Here is a 19,018-nt window from a genome sequence, read left to right as displayed (position 1 = left end):
GCCGCCGAATACCTGGAACTGCCGCCCCTGTCCGGAACGGCCGCCCCAAGCACCTGCTTGAGAAGCTGGTGCCTGGAGCTGGCCCTGGTTGCAATTGGCTTAGCCCCTCTGCTTTGGGGCGCGCACAGAGAAAGGGAGCACTGGTGGGACACAAACTGAAACCGCTTTGAATAGTCTCCTCCTAAACAGCGGTGGGAGTTCTTACCAAGACATCGTTTCCTCTGACCAGGAACTGAACATTGAATGGGCCAGAGATGGAAAAGGCACGTGCAATCTTTTTGGTGATAATTTTCACCTACAAAAAATAGACAGCATAATGTTATTTATTACAAACAGATCAGCTCAAATGTGGCTTTCCTAAACCTTTGAGTTACTCAACCATATCCTCTTTTCCATCATCCTCACAACCAGTAACATCTTTTGGAGATTATTTCTGTCCTATTTGCCTGAGGAATCCAGAGCCAGAATGTCCCCTCCAGGTGATGGGAATGAAAATGGAGTCTCCCACATTTAATCTCTACATGTTGGATGGTGACTCCCTGAACGTTACACCCTATAGCGTAGGAAGGGGTGGTTCACATTTCTTATCAACTGAAGATAACTGCCCATGTTGTAATGGGTTTCAATAGTGTGTATGTTACAGTTTGAAAGAAGTGCTTTGCCCTGAGGTTTTCCCAAAAGCCATTTAGCAATATACTTGTGTTATCACAGATCAACAGTATCTGTACCTATAGTACACTGGAATAAACTGGTAAAGGAGCCACCATCTCATGTCCTAGCCTAATACACAATGTCCCACAAGTTTAATAAAGGGGTTTATATACCTCAGCTCCATATTATGGACCATTGTGAGGAGCAAGTTTCTGGAAATTTTTGTAATTTAAGTACCATTACTTGCTTAAATGTTCCTGAATATATAAGTATCTTCTAAGGAAGAGGAAATGTGATTCTGGGTCTTTACTTTCTGATCTGCGTATTCAATGTTAGTGACACACTCACTTTCTCCAAGGCTCCTTGGCTAATAGTCTGCGTGGGCAACATCAGGGTGGCATCTCCAGAGTGAACTCCCGCATCCTCCACATGCTCAGAGATAGCATGTGAGACGACCTGTGCAAAGAAAAAGAGCCATTGATCATCCAGTCTAACATGCCCAGCTACATACTCACCTCTAGGTCCACTACAAAGAAGAGTCCTGCACAAGCCCATGGGGAGAGATTAAAAGAGATGGGGAAACAAAACAAAAATTGAATTTTCCAGGCACTTAAAGCGAATTTAGCAGGAGTGATTACTGATGCAGGACATCAAAAAGGACTACGTGGATGAAAATATGGCCATTACTAACTTCTGTACTGTAGCGCTGCAAGCTGCAGTAACGTTAAGGAAAAGCAAATCTCCTGCTTCAGGATATCATCTGGTTGTTTGTGTGGTCCGGAGGAGGCAATTCCCTCCTACCCCTCCCCATGTGCATCATTTCTACACAGGGGTGGCTGTGTTGTGGATTTGTTTCACTTCCTTCTGAAGCAGCATGTATTGATCATTGCTGGAGGGAGGATAATGGACTTAATGGACCAATGGTCTGATCTGTCACAGTAAATCCAATGTTCCTGTTTTAGGTCCCAATCTAAAGCCCAAAAGGAGTTCGTTTATTGACTCCAGCGGACACTGGATCAGGCCTGGCAAGAAGCATTGTCGCTTTTGAATACCGAGTGCCAGACCGAGGGAAATGCTAAAGAAGCCCATAGAGAAAAGCAAAGGCCTTGAATAGGAAATGTGTGTTATCTAATGCTGGATATATTCACTCTCACGCTTTCACCATACGAGGAAGACTAAAGGCACAGAGAAAAGGAAGAACGGCAAAGCTTAAAACAGAAACTGCAGACAAAAGAACTACCAATGGTAGCCATCTTCGCAAGGCAGAAGAGCAAGAAAATCTCCGGAGACTGGATATCCATGAAAAATCAGTTTTGTTTTCAGTTCATCCCTATTCAGCTCAGTTACAAAGCATCTCTATGCACCACTGCACAAAAACCACATCTTTTACCAAGGCGTTAATCAAACCCAGGTGGCTCACGCTTTGCACGCCCCCGGGTAAAAACAAAATAAAATAAAACAAAAAATAGGAGAAATTACATATAAGAAAAAAACAAAACTCTTACTTTTCCAGCCTTGGCAACAGCATCCATTTCCACCTCTCGGGCTCCCTCGATGAATTTCGTGAGTACAACTGGGTGCTCCTGTCACCAGGACAAGACAGAAAATAAAAATTTGATGTGGAAGCATTTTTGGTCCCGAGGGAGTGATCTGCCTTTGGCCATTGGAAACATCTTGGGTACACCACACCATGAGGGAAGTATTAATATCCTCATTTCAGAGGCGAACAAACTGAGGCCCAGAGAGATGAAGAAGCCAGCCGTGCACAGGCTGAATGTCTGTTGATAAGTGCAGCACAAGAGGTGCAGAGCCCTTTGCAGGATTGGGCCCTGCGTGACTCACCACAGTGAAAGCGGAAGTTTGTGGCAGAAAGAGAAATACAGCCCAGGGATGAATTCCTGACCCTATGAAGTTGTTGGCAACACTCCCATCCAGTGCACCCAGGATTTCACCCCCAGGGTCTTGACACCCAAACCTGCGTCTTAACTACAAGGCTAACGTTCCTCTTCTGAGAACGTCATAACCTCCTCCTGGTTTGGGTTACTGGTCCATAGGATAACTGGGTATCTGCACAACTGAGGACTTTGCACTACTGATTGTTTGCTCACTCAGTTAAGTTACATATTTCAATTAATTCCCATCCCATGGCTGAATCCACTGCACTGCCTAACTCCCAGCTTTCCCCACTGATGATCTGCCACTAAACATGGGCCGCCATTACTCATCCATGGCTCTCACCACAGCCCCTCGCCTGTATCAGTCACTTTCTTCTCCCTCCTGGCCCCCTGCACCCTCTGGCACACCTGCTCCATATGAGACAGCTCACCCTCTTCCACCACCTCCCTGCCTCCTCACACGCACAAAGCCCGGGTCCCACCGCTGACGCCACCACCCTCCAGGTCACTCCCACACACGAACAGGGGTGTCATCTTTGACTCTGCCCTTTCTCTTGCCCACACATCTAAGCTTCTCCTTGCGTCATAGCATTGCCAAGATCTCGTTTTTCCTCGCAGTCCACACAGCAACACTATCGTCTAGGCTGCCACCACCTCTACTCTCGGCCACTGTAGCTTCTCCCAGGGCTCCTCGAAACCCACACATCGCCCCTCTCATATCCATTCAAAACTGAGCTGCTAAGATTATCTCCCCTGCCTGTCACGTCGCCATGTCATTACCCTCCCTGCATCCCTTCACTGGCTCCCCCTTCTCTAATGAATTGAATTCAAGTGTCTTGTCCTTACTTTTAAGGCCTTTCACGGCTCTTTCCCTCCTTACCTAGCCATTCTTTCATCCGACTAGTTCAGTTCCACAGCTCCTCTCCTCCCACACTGGACCTCCCATTTCTTCCACAAGCATCTCCACAACTTTCTTCTATGCCACCTGCTACACGTACCATCCCCTCCCTGGATCAGTCCATAATCCAACCCGCCCAGCTGAATTTTACTGTGATGATTACGGCAAATTGCCAACTGTTCATGGCCTGGTACACGGGCAGTGGGAAATACTGATAACTATTCTAGTTCTGTGTTTAACCATATCTTATAGAATAGAATCATAGAATATCAGGGTTGGAAGAGACCTCAGGAGGTCATCTAGTCCAACCCCCTGCTCAAAGCAGGACCAATCCCCAAGTAAATCATCCCAGCCAGGGCTTTGTCAAGCCTGACCTTAAAAACCTCTAAGGAAGGAGATTCCACCACTTCCCTAATAGAATCATTGAAAATAAAATCATACAGAACCATCAAGTGATGCATGCAGCTGGTCTGCATAACTAAGTGTTGCTATCAGTGATACCCTCGTTCTCCATCTCCCATTTCCTCTTTTTGTTTTACCACCCTTAGTTTTCCATCTGCAGTTTGGGGCAGGGAGCATGCAGGACAGAGAGGAAGGACGATCCAGTGATTAGGATACTAGCCTCGGTCTTGGGAGGAGTGGCTCCAAGTCCCTGCTCTGCTACAGACTTCCTGTGTGAGCTTGGGCAAGCCACTTAATTCTCCATCTGTGAAATGGGGATAATAGCACAGCTCTACCTCCCAGGGGTGTTCAGAGAATAAACACCCCTCTTAGGCTGGGAGGGGTTTAGATACACACCTAAAATAGATTAACTGAAGTCTTTCTAGCTGTCTGTACCCCATGTCTCCTAATGTTGCCTCAATCCTGATGAGAACCTCCGGTGTTATTGTAAAGTGAAGTGTAAATAATAATAATCCACATAAAGGTGACAGCCCAGCCCAGTGGCTTTGCATATAAACAGGACAGGGGTGTGGTAACAGAACAGAGCAAACTGCAGACTAGCTAAGGAAGAGCCCCCCACACCTGTGCTGTACACACTGACAGCGGATCACCTTGTCAGCGTAAATCGTACTGTTGGCTTTGATTGATAAAGGCACCTCCCCTGTTCCTCCCTAAGCCCGGCTCTTTCCAGCTCCTGCTGCAGCGGAGCATTTGGGCCACCTTTACGTCTCAACATTTTACCTGTCCCACCCACGATTAACTGCCTGTTATTTATTAGAGAATAAAATGCAATAAATGAGATCCTGTGGATGCTCAAAAGGCTCCTCTGGGGACAAAAATATAGCAGGTCCAAACGTTACAAAATACAATCCCTTATATTTATTGGAGCGAGAGTAAATTCCCAGGAAAGGACAATGCCACCAGCTACTGTGCTTCATAAATTTAGAAGATTGTATCGTGTGGCTTTTGGTCTTGATGTCATTTTTCATCAGCGCTTCTAAGTGTGCACAGGACCTACTTTATTCCAGTTCCCCTCACGGCTTCTGAGGAGGATGGAAGTTTACTCGTAGAACTTTACTGATACGCTAAGTGCCCGATGAGGCTCTTCTATGGAAAAACTGATGCAAGAAGTAAAAACCGCACGGAAAGTGATGTGGATAAACATCAGAACAAGCTGTGATGCTGGTTGGCCACGTACCTGTTTGGAAAGGTTTTGTTGGATAGTGTGCGGTAACAGGACAACTCCCGGCGTGTAAAGTCAATCATGTGTGGCCTTGTCTACGCTAGAAAGGCTTTGATGGTCTAGCTATACCAACAAACCCTTCCAGTGCAGATGCAGCTTATACCATTTCCCTGAATGAAATAAGGCCCTCAGTGATGTTACTATACCATTCAAAGTTTCCAGCGTAGGGCTAGCCTAAGTCTTTGCAGGATGAGGGCCATAGGGCTCAAACACTGGAGATATATCACAGTAGCCCAACTAGCAGTGACTACAGCAAGTACCACTGTAGCATTGTGCAGGGACACCTCTCAATCACAATCACAGGGGACTGCATAAGAACCCCCACCCTTGTCCCCATGAATATAATACAATAAGCACTGCCAAGATTCTTCAGCCCCAGCTCCCAAAAGAATCTCTGTGTACTAAGGAGCAGATCCTCAGCGGGTGCAAAGTATCATAACTCCATTGATCGGCAATGAAATTTTGGCTCCTAATTGCCTAAATCTTCTCTTTTGAAAATGAGATTTTGGCTCCTAAACGAGTTAGGTGTTACAAAGCTCAGCACTCCAAATGTCTAAATACCTTTAAAAAGCTGGGCCTTGGTCTCCATTCTCTAAGGTGCTTGGCATGTTGAAAATCTGTCTCCAGCTGTGGGTGCGGGCCCTTAGCTCTTCAGAATAGCTGGTGCTGAATTTCTCGTTTCTCTAAAGGAGCTAGTCATATTCACCCTGCTTTGTAAGGTGATTTGAGATCTACAGATGAACATGTACTAGGTATTCTTATTATTATGTATTGTTGTATAGACTTCTCTTCTTCTTTAAAGGTATTATCACCAGCAATGTCTTATCACTTGTCTCATCTCACCTTGCTGGAGGCCTAACCCCATCACTCTTAAAAACATCTAACTTTGTCAAAACGCAATGAGCTTTGTCTGTGCCAGAATCCTGCATAACTGAAGAGTTACTGCCGGGTTTTTTTACCCCCAGTTATTTGTGATGTGTTTATTGCATGGCAGGTTTGCTCAGATCAGAGGCCATGCAGGAAAGAGGAAACAACTCACAGTAACATAGGAAAAGAGTCAGGACCAAACCTAGAGACTTACTAGGGCGGACTACTATACAGTGATGACCTTTGGATATATCACAGGTGTTTAATGTTCCTATCCTTCCCCTTACTCAGCCTCCCAAATATCTATTGTATATTAACACTGATGATGTCAGGCACGCAGAAACTCAGCAGAACAAATAACTGAGCAGAACAAGCAGAGTTCTTGGATTTTGTTTGCTAGATCCTGCTGTATGCTGCTCATTCCTCTTGGAAATAACTCCCATTTCACTTTTCTGCTCCCTCTAAATTTCACTGACATGAGATCAAACTCTTCCCTGTATTAAAAAACAATTACCCCAAACTAACTTTTGAAAGCATTTAAAAGGAAAAAAAAACAGCTTTCATCTTCGGCATTGTAAGCCCTATGGATCGATGATCCCAAAGGATAAATATATTAAGCAGAGAGCAGCACTTGCCTTGTGCCACAAGAAAAGAATACACAACATGAGATGGGAAGACGTTAAATGTCACCATGAAACTTTACAAAGTTTTATGCATTTAAAGGAATGGAGTGGGGGGAAAAATCAATAGTAGATGAGATGTCAGTTAAAAATCCAAGTTGTGGACAGACGCCAAGTGACAGGATTTAGATATTAAAAAGAAAAAGATAAGATCAAAATTGCAGCCACCTCTCACTAATAACTACCTCAGATGGGATAGCCGGAGAGGTACCAGCCCCGATATATTATGCTCAGCATATGTAACAAAAGCACGCCTCTAAATAATGGCTCCTTATGCACCAACCATAAATGGCTATTTGCACTTGACCTTGGTGTCCAACCTCCATAAGGGCCAGATCCCTATTCACGTGGAGTAGCACTATATTCCACAAGTGGCCTCACGGACATCAGTGAGGCTGCTGGCAGAGTAAGTTACTATTCAGTCTACGGATGTTCAGAATCTGCACCTTAGGGAAGGGAGCGAAGGGGCAAGTGCCATCAACTATGTTTAAATTGCCTCATCTGCAAAGGAGAAAGCAAACAGCTGGGAAGAGGCTGCATGGGAAGAGACAGGGAAGAAGGAAGTACAAATGAAATGAGCATAATGAATGAAAAGAGACATGAAGGCACAGATAGGGCAAAGGCTGGTACCTGGGAGACTCTGGTGGCTTCTGCTAAGAACTTCTTCATCTCCTCTTCTGTGAATACCACGTTCATTGCAGACCCGCTGAGAGAAAGGAGATCAAATAAAATGGAACAGGTCAGCTTCCTTTGTGGTTCAAAGCAGCCAAGCAAGCTAGACATCAGAGTGCTCGCTCTCAGAATACCTGACTCTTACAGACTATCCAAGCATAGCCCTGACTCAAACCACTTGCTCCCCTTTTGGCTGGAGGAAAGGAGGAGTTGGTCTCCAAAGCGAATCTCTATTGTACTTACCCAACAAGCTGAATGACCTCAAGAAAACACTGGAGGAAAAACAGTGCTTGAGTGGAGAATCAAAAAAGAAGTGTGGTTGTATAGCATAACCCTCCCCAAAGATCCCCTTTCTGATACAATGTTTTAAAGGGTTGGCAAAACTCTTTTTATGTCCTAGGAGATGCCTATTCAGCAACTGCTTCCCACTCAGGACCAAGCCTCTCTCACCTCAGCTCACCACTAGCTTCTGATCTTTTTCCGTGTGTGCATGTTAGCTATGCGTTCACTATCAAAAGGGATACTTCTAAACCGATTGCCTGCCACAATGTCACATGGAGCCCGAATTGCATAGGCTGGTGATGTTTATGACAGCAGGAGTGCACCAAAAATGTGCTGTGCTTTGCTGAGAATTGTTTCGCTGTGTCTTTCCCCCGAATGTTTATCAGAGAATGAATACTTTATCTGACAAACATTTTCTTTGAAATCTCACCATCCGTAGTACAGTACAGGGAGGAGGGGACTGGAAGAAAGGAGAAGTTATTTGCCTCCCTTTCAAACAATTGTTTAAACTTTAAAGAATTGTAAAGTTTTTATGCTTGGGAGTTTTCTATGTTGCACGCTCAGTAATTCTCAGTCTTCCCTTCACTTTAGTGTATAATCCTCAAGGAAGTTTGGAGAAGAGGCGTTTTAAGGCTATTTCGTAAAAAAAATCCTTATAATTTGAGTTGCAATGCTGGCTCTTAAAAGTCTGTCAGTTTTACCTAAGATAAATAGATAAAATGACCTCAGTATCTGCAGTATTGTCTTGTTTTCTCCTATTCTTACTGGGTTAGATCCTCAGCTGCTGTAATTGGGGTAGATTCATAGATTTCAATGGAGTTATCCCGATGTAAACCAACTGAGGTTCTGGCCCACTGTGTATAAGGCAAATACTGAAGTAAGCTAAAGGTTAAATATTTTGTTTTCCAAGTCAACTGGCAAATCTTAAGACCCTTGTTTGTATTTAATTGAGCAACTGAGGAATATAATCAAGGGAACAACAATATGTGCCAGTAGATCTTTTCTATATTGAATTTCTCCATGCCTATCCATTCTACTGTTGCGCTATACTCATATGAGTTGCGTGTGTGTACTGCACGTACTGCAACTACCCTAATGGAAAAGTTCTACTGAATTTAATAGGGATGAAACCAATGGGATATATAGAATTTACTCAAAAACCCAGATAATTTAACAGAGAATGAGATCCTTTCTGTAGGATTTAACCATTCTACAGAATTTACCAGAGAATTCTATCCCAGCAATAGATAGAATGGTGTAAGTTCTATACAAAGATCATCCTGTATTAAATTCTAAAGGACACTTCTGTAAGGATACAGTGAACATGAAATCTCATTTTTTTTAATAAAAAGATTTTTTTGTTCCATTCAAAGTGAATATTGTGCCCCTTCATCTTGATATTTATCTCTTTTTATTATGAAAAGGAGCCCATCTCCCATTCCATTCAGACTTGCAAATTGTGCCCAGCAAATTACTTCTCTTTTCCTATCCACTCAGGAGTGAAGAAGCTCCTTGCCGCGTTCACCTCCAAAGAGTGATCACTCAGAACTTCTATGTGTGCTGACGCAACTTCTTTCAAAGTTTAGCTGTTGGAAACGCTTGGTGTTGTAAAATATCTATTTAGAGACAAGCAGCTGCCAAAATACAGGGACATAAAACACGACCATGCACAAATGAGCTTTTGCAAGCAAGAAGCTGCATCCCAGAGGTGCTAATCGTATACAAGGATAGGCTGTCATTTCTGGCAGGATACATGTTCCCCATTCCTAACCCTAACCCTTTTCCAGATGCCAAACCACTTCTTTCTCCACCATAAGGACACGCCCCACAGAATGCTCCCAAGGATCCCCAGGAATATCAGATGGAATATCACAGATGACTCGGCTTTTGGCCCCGAGGCATAAAGACAAGTATTAAAGCAAACAGATGTTATTAGGACTGTGTCCTGCCTCTGATCCGTGCCCAAGGGGTTTAGTGTTTTTGGATTCTTTTGTCATCCTGGCAGGTGCTCTACTTGTTAAGCCTGAAAGCTCTCTGAGGGCTGCATTCAGCACAGTGGTTTCTGTCTGTCTCCTGGAATGCTAGCCTACCTCTCACCTTTCTCAAAGAGGATTTGCGGATAGCACATGCAACTTGATTTGCACTGACAGACAAGCTTTACCTCAAAACGTAAGAAGGTCTCAGCAAACATGGGTAGCCCACGGAGTTTGCAAATTCAACAGCCTCTTTCTAAAGGGTTGGAGGGGGGAAAAAAACATACTGTGAATATTTAAAAAAAAAATACCTGCAATGGCAAATAGTAAAAACTCAGATATGAGCCTACAGCCTGCCTTGAATTGTTGTTCTTTGGTTCTACTTCTTCAGAGCTTCCCAATCTAACTCAGATACACCATTGTGAGAAAATCTGATTGCATCCCACCGTAGGCTGAGAAGAAGCCATCCAGATAAACTACAGGGCTGGATCCTCTGCTCTGCTTTGGATTCTTCATGTTGCTCCAGCGAGGCAGCAATCCTCAAATGCTTTGGAGCTGCCATAGCATCTGCTATGTCACCCCTCCAGCTCTCAGTGCAGAAAGTTTGTCCAGGGAAAAGGGGAATTGTTGAGAAGTCCCTATTCCCTGGCAATCCTCAGTTGCTTTAACAACATTTTGGGGGGGCATAGACAGCTCAGGGTAAGTCAGAGCAGCCCTGTGGTTGCTCTAATTTATGCCAGGGAGTTGACCCTGGCCTCAGGATCAGGGACATATAAAGGTGGTTTAAAGTCACCTTCCCCTCTCATCTCCAACAACATCCTCCCATCTTCCACGGGGCACTGCTTGGCCAGACCAGGGCTGCAGTATAAGAATTCATCCAACAGCACAGCAGAAAGTGGGGATGAAGCAGTTCACAAATGCTGGCTGTAGGGTGCTTACTGAACCCGGATGCAATGCCCGCTAAAGCACTCGAAAGGAACCTGTAAGCTATGCCAGTTGAGGAGAAAGTCCTAAAAAACCCGTCCCTTGCACACTCCCCGCCCCAACGTACCAACGTGCTAACTGCCTTCCAGGGTGCCTGAGCCACATTCAGCTCATCCAGAACAGCTGAGAATACGGAGCGGTCTTCTGCTCGGTCAATCTGCATAGGGTTAGTGCCCATGATCTTAACTCCGTTCTTGTACAATGGCACTGCCAGGTTATTGGGGATTTGCCCTCCGACAGAGATAATGCAGCCAGCACATTCCTGAGGGCAGAGAGAGGGAAAGGGTGGTCAGAGATAAAGCCATTTAACCATTTGTTACCTGTTGTTGATATTTAAGGTCCATTAAGAGGCTACTTTAGAATCTGCCCTGCGCAAGGGACTGTGCATATCTGGGCTGATCCAGGAACACCTCGGTAAGCAGACTACGATTCGGAGTGCCTCTTCCCTAAGAAAAAAGGCCCTGCCCTAGTTATGGCCCTGAGGATGTCACATGGGCCGCAGCTGGGTGCGGATTGGGCCGCAAGTGACCGCTGGCTGCGGGTTGAGAAGCACGGATCTAGCCTGTCATAAGTGCTAGCAGCATGCTCAGTGCTTGACAACACAAATGATAACACAGTCTATCTAACTAGCCAGTAGAATCAATCAAATTATCTGATGTGGTTAAATTATTTGGATAAATTTAGCCTTTTTTTCCCCCATTCACAAATCATTAGTGAGTGAATCCTGATTCCTGCTAATGCATTCAATATTCACGAGTACTCAACACATGAAAATTTCAGACTACTGGGCATTTGCAAACTCTGTACTTTGACTCTTCGTTATTCACTGTTGGTTACAACAGGAAATCCCCACTGTATTTTTTTGTTTCCTCATTGGATGACCTGAACTTTTTAAACAGGAGAATAATAAATGACAAATAATGAATATGCTTATTTGCATATAAATATCCTTTTTCACATGCAGATGTGGGTTTCTGTACATAGAACAGACATTATCCTAAAAACTGGGAACAAAAAATGTTTGTGAAAATATTCACAATAATAATGGGCCTGAAATTGCATGTAAAATTGTGTAGGTGCAAATTACATTTACAAAATGTAATAGTGAAGGATCATTAAATACGTTTAGGCCTAATTTAAAGCTGTTTACACTGCCAGAGTTTTGTAAAGCGGCTCAGCATTAAGGAGACTCACGCCCAAAATATGGCTGAATTCACAAGTGTTTAGAATCAAGTGTGCATTTGGAAACGCCATTTTGCAATATTTGACCCCCCTCTATCAGACAGCAAGAACAAATCAAACACACAACGCACAGGATGATCCGGAGGTTGGTTCTGGCTCTGAGAGTATCAAATCTGTTTTAATTGGCGAGTGCATTTTTCCTGACATGACTGAGCGTTGACGGGCTTTGCCGAAGAACTACGTTTTAATGAGGGATTTAAAGGAAAAGAGGATGGAAGCCTTGTATGCCAAGTGTGGAAGGGGCTCTGAAAACAAATCGGTAATAAAATGCCAGTGGAATTTTAATAATACAAACCCTGCTTATATCTGCTTAATTGCAATGTGGTTATTTCCTCCCCTAATATAGATTCATTATATAGCACCTTTACCCAGCACCTTTCAACTCAAAGGGCACGAGAGCTTTTTACAATCCGCGTAGAAAAATATGCAAACTATATACAGAGATCACGTCATCCATTGCTGACATGCAGCCACTTCTGGGATCAAAGGTTTTTGAAACCGACACACACAAATTTAAGCCGGCGCGAAACCCATCTCAAAGGAAAGTTAGGTTGAAAGGCTGTAATTATCTAACTTGAGGTTTCGCAAGCCACTGGAGCTCATCACCCCCATGCTTATGAAAAGTCCCATGGGGTTTGTAATGTCCAGCAGTGATAAGGCCCTTGGTTATATGTCTCATCCAAAAGAAAGCACCTCCAGCTTCACAGCAGTCCCTTACCATCATACACTGGATCAATATTTCCCCTGTTCATCGCCCAGCCAAACCATGCTTACACTGCATGATCGAAACACACATTCATTCATCCTAAATTTGTTTTAACATCCAGCCTTCCATCAAACCTTCTCTTTTTGGTTTCTTTTCTGTCTCTCCGTACAACAGCCTCGGGGCATGCCTACACCAGCACTTACTCTGCAACAAGCTGGGCTATAAATCTACAGCACTTCAGCATGCCATGTACTAGGCATCCGTGGGGACTCTGCTGATATGCACGAAAAGTTTCCTGGTGTGCCCTGACGTAGTGGGCATCAGCGGGGCCCATACGCACACTTAGCGCGTGGTATGCTGGAGCATAGTAGATTTACACCACAGCTTGCCTCGCGTAAGTGCTCATGTACATATGCCCTCACTCAGCATATCTCCATTTGCGGCCAGTGGACTGGCATACACATCTCATCTATAAAAACACAACACTGCAATACTGCCTATACGGGATGGTATCTTGGACTCCAAGAGCGGTGGAGAAGATGGGCTGTCCAAGCAGCTGGCAGAGGTCATAGGAGTTCCACCCCCGTAAGAAGTATGAGTTGGGAGTTAACCCTCAGTGATAAGCCACTGAGAATACTGTTGTATGTTACGAGGGCTATGCCCACTAAAAGAATATTGCACTGACCAGCTAAGAATAACACTGTACTGCAGACCATCGCGAGTGAAGGACAGTAGGCTTTGTTACATACCAATTTATCATCAGTGATACAGGTGGGTCTCATCTTACGCGGGGGTTCCGTTCCGCGGTTAGCGCGTAAAGCGAAAACCGCGTATAGTCAAAATTACATTGAGTTCAATGGCGGGCGGAATCACCCGCACTACAAGTACAGTATTAAAATTGTTATTTTTCTCTCTTTTTTTGTTTTTTGTTTTTGCCGACCGCGTAAAGCTGAAATCGCGCATGTTAAATGTGCATAAGATGTGACAGACCTGTATTTTAATTCTAAAGTGAACTGACTAAGAACTTGGATAGTACATATTTTAAAGGTATGTGCTCATTCCATAATTTCATGAAAATTTTATCCTGTTTATAATAAAATCTCTTTTCATTTCCCCCCTGTTTTTAACGCCATTAGTAACAGAGTTGGGTTTTCTTTTTCACGGAGCTTGAAAACAAATTTAGACCATTAAAACTACCAAAAAGCCTCCTTTAGTTTTATGAATTGCTTTGGAATAATCTGAAATATGGAATAGTAAACTGAAAAAGGATAGGAAGAGACCCTTAAACAGCCAGGTATTAAAAAGAGGTAGAAGCTCTGCTGGAAACGAGAACCCAATAAATCTGGGGGCAGGAATATTTGTTTTAAATCATTGTCTGCCATCTACATTTCCAATAGAAAATCCCATACATTCATGGTTAAAATTACAGTACTCCAAACGGTAACTGTTAGGGTATGTCTCCGCGGCAGTCATGGGGTGTGACTGCAGGTCATGGAGACATATCTGAGCTAGCTTTAATCTAGCTTGCTCGGGGACTGGAGCAGCGAAGCTGTGGTAGCACAGACTCCAGCGATTGGACGAGCCCACCTGGAACTCGCCTGGCTGGGACACACTGAAGTGCACACTGCCAGAGCTTCACTGCCCTGTGGCTGCAATGTAGATACTCCCTTAGTCCTACAGCGCTCTCCCTCTCTCATCCCTTCCTTTAGTTTAGCAGAAAGAGTAGACTGAATCCTGAGGTGCCATTGAAGTCAGTGGGACTATCTACCCGAGCAGGCATACTAGCACTCAGGGTAAGGCCTCAGTCTTACAAACACATTGGCATGTGCTTAACTCAGAGCACCTGGGTCCAGATTCATGAAACCATCCCTATTCAGGACAGCACATGTAAGTGAAGTCCATGGGATGTGAGCACACGCTTAAGTGTTTTCTTGCACTGGGGCCATGAATTGTCCCATTGAAATCGCTCACTGTGCTCAAAGGTCCGGAAAACTGGATGGGGCAGAGTTCAGAGTTGTCTCCAAAGACTATAAGGATTGGCAGGACTTAAACCCAAGCCTGCAGAGCTACCAGGCAACCAACATCCCCACGCTACTGCCTGGAAGCAGCTGTAACCTGGCCTTTCCATGCAACCCACAATCCACAGAGGTTGCATGCCACGGGAAGTTTTCCCTCTAGTGATATGACTGAATGATCCTTGACTCACTGAGTGATCTGGCTCCTTGATCCAATAGAATACCATGGGGCATACCAAGAAGTGTCCAGGCAACTATACAGATCTCTAGCTAGCTGCCACAATTGCCCTGCTTCTCTGTTTCCAAGCTCCCAGTACTGACCTGGGCTCTGACTTGCATTCTGACTCCTGATCAACCCCTAAACCCCCAACATGGCCCCTGATAACTGGTATTGACCCTCAGCCAGATCCCTGACTCTGTCTCCAGCTCTGACCCTTGGCTTGACTCCTGACTCCAACTCTGCCTTGACCCTCAGCTTGACTCTTGATGCTGATACTGGCTCTGACCCCTGGCTACCGGTCCTGGCTCCCAAGCTTCTGCCACTAGTCCTGCCGACCTTTGCCCAGGATCCTGACAGAAGACAATGGGACCATTCCTGTACTTTAAGTTAAGTACGAGGGTGAGTATTTGCAGGATCAGTTAGGTTTGGTGTAGCAAAATTACTCCCTCAATTTTATTTAATCTTTCCTCAGGCATTGACTTTAATGGGCATTTGCAAGCATTTGGCCCATTGCTTTTTAAAATAATATAATGTAGCAAATGGTATATGTTAAACTATGCATTACAGGAGACCTGGGTTCAATTCCACTATCTGTCACTGCCCTGTTGGGAGGTGATGGGAAAGGCACTTCACCATTCTGGGCCTAAGTTTCCCCATCTGTAAAATGGGGATAATGACTCTGCCCTCCTTTGTGAAGAAGGTTGAGGTCTACTGAGGAAAAGCACTAGAGAAGAGCTAAGGCTCAATCATCATCATTATTAGGATATGTTCAATAACATAATCCGACATTTGCCTCTTATCCCGAATGGTTTTAACATCTCCCTAGCAAACATCAAAGAGCCCATGTTGATATTGCAAGGAACCCAATCTAAAGTCTGTACAGTAGACTCTAAACCAGCAAGCAATTTAAAATCTGCAGAGACAATTATACAGAGCAAATGAGGGTTACCCAGCTGGATACTTCAGCATCGTGCTCTACAGGTGCCCGCAGGGGTCTGACTTCAACTCATGAAAGAAATAAGTCTAATAAGTAAATCCTTTACCTACCCCATTTTAACTGCCTCTCACGTCTCCCCAAAATCCATTAATCCCTCTTTCACTTAATTACAGTCACTTCATTAGGATGAGAGTGACAACAAGGAAATATGGTAATGACCGAATAATGAAGTCAGAGCAGTGAAGCGGTCTGAGTTTTACACAATACATCCAGCCCCACCTCATGCTTCGGTTCAGACTACAGCTTCAACACCAGCAGGTGCCACCGAACGTCCCAGATCATACAGGGACAGACACCACACCTGTCAGCATAACCCGGGTCAGAATCTGGACCAAGAAATATAAATTCAGACCCACAAAGAAGAACTATCCTGTTGGGGGGAATTTACAGATAAACCAGACTTCAATATAAATCCATTATTCTCTTCATGTGCATTTTCTTACCTTAGTTGCTAATTACCAAAGCTATTTGTGTTTAAACGAGCATTTTCTCCCTCATCACCCATCTCTACCTTCTCTTTGATCCTGCCGTTAATATGTGCTGTGTTTCATCAGCATTATTTCTCTGACAGACTGTCAGACTAATTTTCCCCACACCCAAGGTTCAGAGCTTCAGTTTTGGTTAAGCAACTGAGAGTTTAGATGCTTATTTAGATGAACCACATGCAAACTTTTCAAGTGAGCAGAACTGGGCTGACAGTCTGATGAGCAGAATCACAATTTGCAACAGTCTATCCAGAATCTATGCTTTTCAACTACTGTCTGTGTTTTTACCAACACATTATAGGAAGTAGAAAGGAGCGAGAAGGTAAATGGATCCGTCCTTGCCAGGAAAAGCCATTCTGAAGATGGACACAGATTGCATTTTCAAGAATGGCTTCCAAGAACAAGTAAACAGGATTATCGGTCTGATTGGCTTTTTTCTTGCTTTTAATGTGGTACCATCAGAAAATGCCCAAGCTACAATAATATCCTTAGAAACCTGCTTCCATTTGCAAAACAACAGATGAGATCAACTCGTTACATATTGAAAAGAGAGTCAGGAAAATGTCAAAATAAACCACAGCCATCGCCTAGGCTGGGGTTCGCAAAGTTGCTCAAGGGAGTTAGGCAGCCAACCCCCACCAAATTTCAACAAGGCTTCAATGAATAATTCCCCTGGGCTCATTTGAAAATCTCAACCATGAAGTCCACCTCTGTGGAATATAAACACTATGCCCGTGTCTCTCAAGCTTTTCCATACTGGGACTGAGACTGACTCCCCTTTTCCAGACCTTCTTCATCCCGCCAAATCCCTCCCCCATCTAGTCATGACCCCACTGCAAAATGGACTCCCTCCCCTCTATTTAGTAATATGGGAAGGGCAGGGTGGTTGCAACCTCCCGACACATGTTTCTGACTCCCAGGTTAGGAACCCCTGCACTATATTATTTGCCCAACTCTCACTGCACACGCGACAGTCATTTGCATTCCCTACCTCCTTCGTCACTGCCTGACTGCCTGCCACCCGCCAGCCCCACCCTTTGGAAATCATCCAGCATGTAACCACTACACTATAAGGTCTGTCCCTGCAAGCACTTCAGTTCACTTTAGCTTTAAGCATGTGAGTCGTTCCACGTGCTTCAAGTTAAGCATGTGCCCAAGTGCTTGCAGAATTGGGAACTAAGACTCAGAACGGCAAGAGCAGAAAAATGTGGGCAATAAATTGTGCAACAAATTAAATCTGCTTGTAAATATTGCACCGTATGTCACCTTTGCAAAATCACTTAATATTTATTTGGCGTTATGATAGGAACAGCAATGGTGTGTAAAATGGGTCTAAAAGCGCCCCAGCCAAAGCAACCAGGGAGATGAATTTTGAGAAGTTTGGTCTGCATTAGGAGCTTTTGTTGTTGCTGCTTAGATTTCTTTTTTTTTACCTCGTGTTGGTAGATGTCCAGGATCCTCTCCAATGACAGCTCCTCGAAGTACAGTCTGTCACATTCATCAAAATCTGTGCTCACCGTCTCCGGGTTGCAATTCACCACAACAGTCTTGTGGCCCAATTGACGCAGCGTGCGGATGCTGGAGACAGCGCACCAATCAAACTCCACACTGCTGCCTGTGAGGAGGAAGAGGCAGAGGAGTAAGGGGGAGAAGGAAGCAGTAACAGCAGGGAGCACAGACACTTATAGCAGCCAGGCTTAAAGGAAAAGAACAGCATCACTTGTCAAGTCAGGCCAAGAAATCTAATTGCCTTTGCATGGTAAGGGTAAGAACCCTTAAATATAGGTTCTCAAGCATAATGTGCATTGGCTCTGCTGCTCAGGGAAGACAGGCCTCCATCATGTCTGTCTGACAGCGTGCATGCAGATACACTTGTCTGTCTTAACCAGCCAACTGCTGCTGCTTTCCAATACGCGCACTTTGTCTGGAGAGCATTTAAGCCAAGAGGCATACGCTAGGAGGTCCTTAACTTCACTGGACGGTATTAGTTGTGATTGATCATTTATTCCATAAAGTACAGAAGTGCTATAAAGAGGAGGAAAAACTTATATCTACAGAGATACTGTTTGAAAGAAAAGCAAAATGATAAGACGAGTGTGTGTTTGTTTCTTACCTTCTCGGTCAATGGTTTGCAATCTTTTTTTCATTTGTGGACCCCTGAAAAATTTCTAATGGAGGTGCAGACCCCTTTGGAAATCTTAAACATAGTCTGCGGACCTCCCTAGGGGTCCACGGACCACAGGTTGAAAACCACTGGTCAAGAGAGCAGAACATTTTTAGTTTACATGTTGTTTAGTAGGTAGGTCTGATTTTCCATTGGCTTGCACCTTATGTAGTCAAATTAGAATGGGAACATTTTACAGCAACTCTGCCCTATGGCGCTAATGACTAAAGACGGAGGTCAATGAAGAAGCATGCCTATGGTGTCCAGCAGCTAGTATTACATACATTTCTGAGCTACAACATGTAAGTGGATTATCATAAGCAGAGAAAGATGTGTCTTCAAATGTAAGGAACATCATTAGATTGTTATGCTTATGATCTTCAAAAAGAGCTTGAACTCAACCTGAGTTACATGATTGTTAACTATCTGTACGGTTATTTTATATATATATAATTGTGATACAAGTTCTGTACGAAATTCAAACAGCACAGAATTGCTCTTTCTACAATATCTAGTAACATACAGGGTCACTCACTGACTGACACACAATTAATTTCCACATTCCTCTCGAGCTAGAATCTTGAGTGTACTACATGTTTCATT

General features: G+C 44.2%; 1 protein-coding gene across 1 annotated transcript in view; it reads right to left on the bottom strand.

The window, feature by feature from the left end:
• CPS1 (carbamoyl-phosphate synthase 1) overlaps positions 1 to 19,018 on the bottom strand; it is a 119,526-nt gene that overhangs the window by 21,270 nt on the left and 79,238 nt on the right. Inside the window, exons 25-31 of the mRNA XM_024204905.2 lie at positions 17,685 to 17,866; positions 10,654 to 10,848; positions 9,791 to 9,858; positions 7,306 to 7,381; positions 2,157 to 2,234; positions 1,000 to 1,107; positions 206 to 295 (exon numbers count right to left, since the gene is read on the bottom strand). Coding sequence (XP_024060673.2) covers positions 206 to 295; positions 1,000 to 1,107; positions 2,157 to 2,234; positions 7,306 to 7,381; positions 9,791 to 9,858; positions 10,654 to 10,848; positions 17,685 to 17,866 — 797 coding nt within the window. The remainder of the gene's footprint in view (positions 1 to 205; positions 296 to 999; positions 1,108 to 2,156; positions 2,235 to 7,305; positions 7,382 to 9,790; positions 9,859 to 10,653; positions 10,849 to 17,684; positions 17,867 to 19,018) is intronic.

This window comes from Terrapene carolina, unplaced genomic scaffold (assembly GCF_002925995.2).
Source record: "Terrapene carolina triunguis isolate 2854851 unplaced genomic scaffold, T_m_triunguis-2.0 Scaffold62, whole genome shotgun sequence".
Taxonomy (NCBI): Eukaryota; Metazoa; Chordata; order Testudines; family Emydidae; genus Terrapene; species Terrapene triunguis.
Note: the sequence above shows the minus strand (reverse complement) of the source record. Positions and strands in the feature narration are given on the sequence as shown.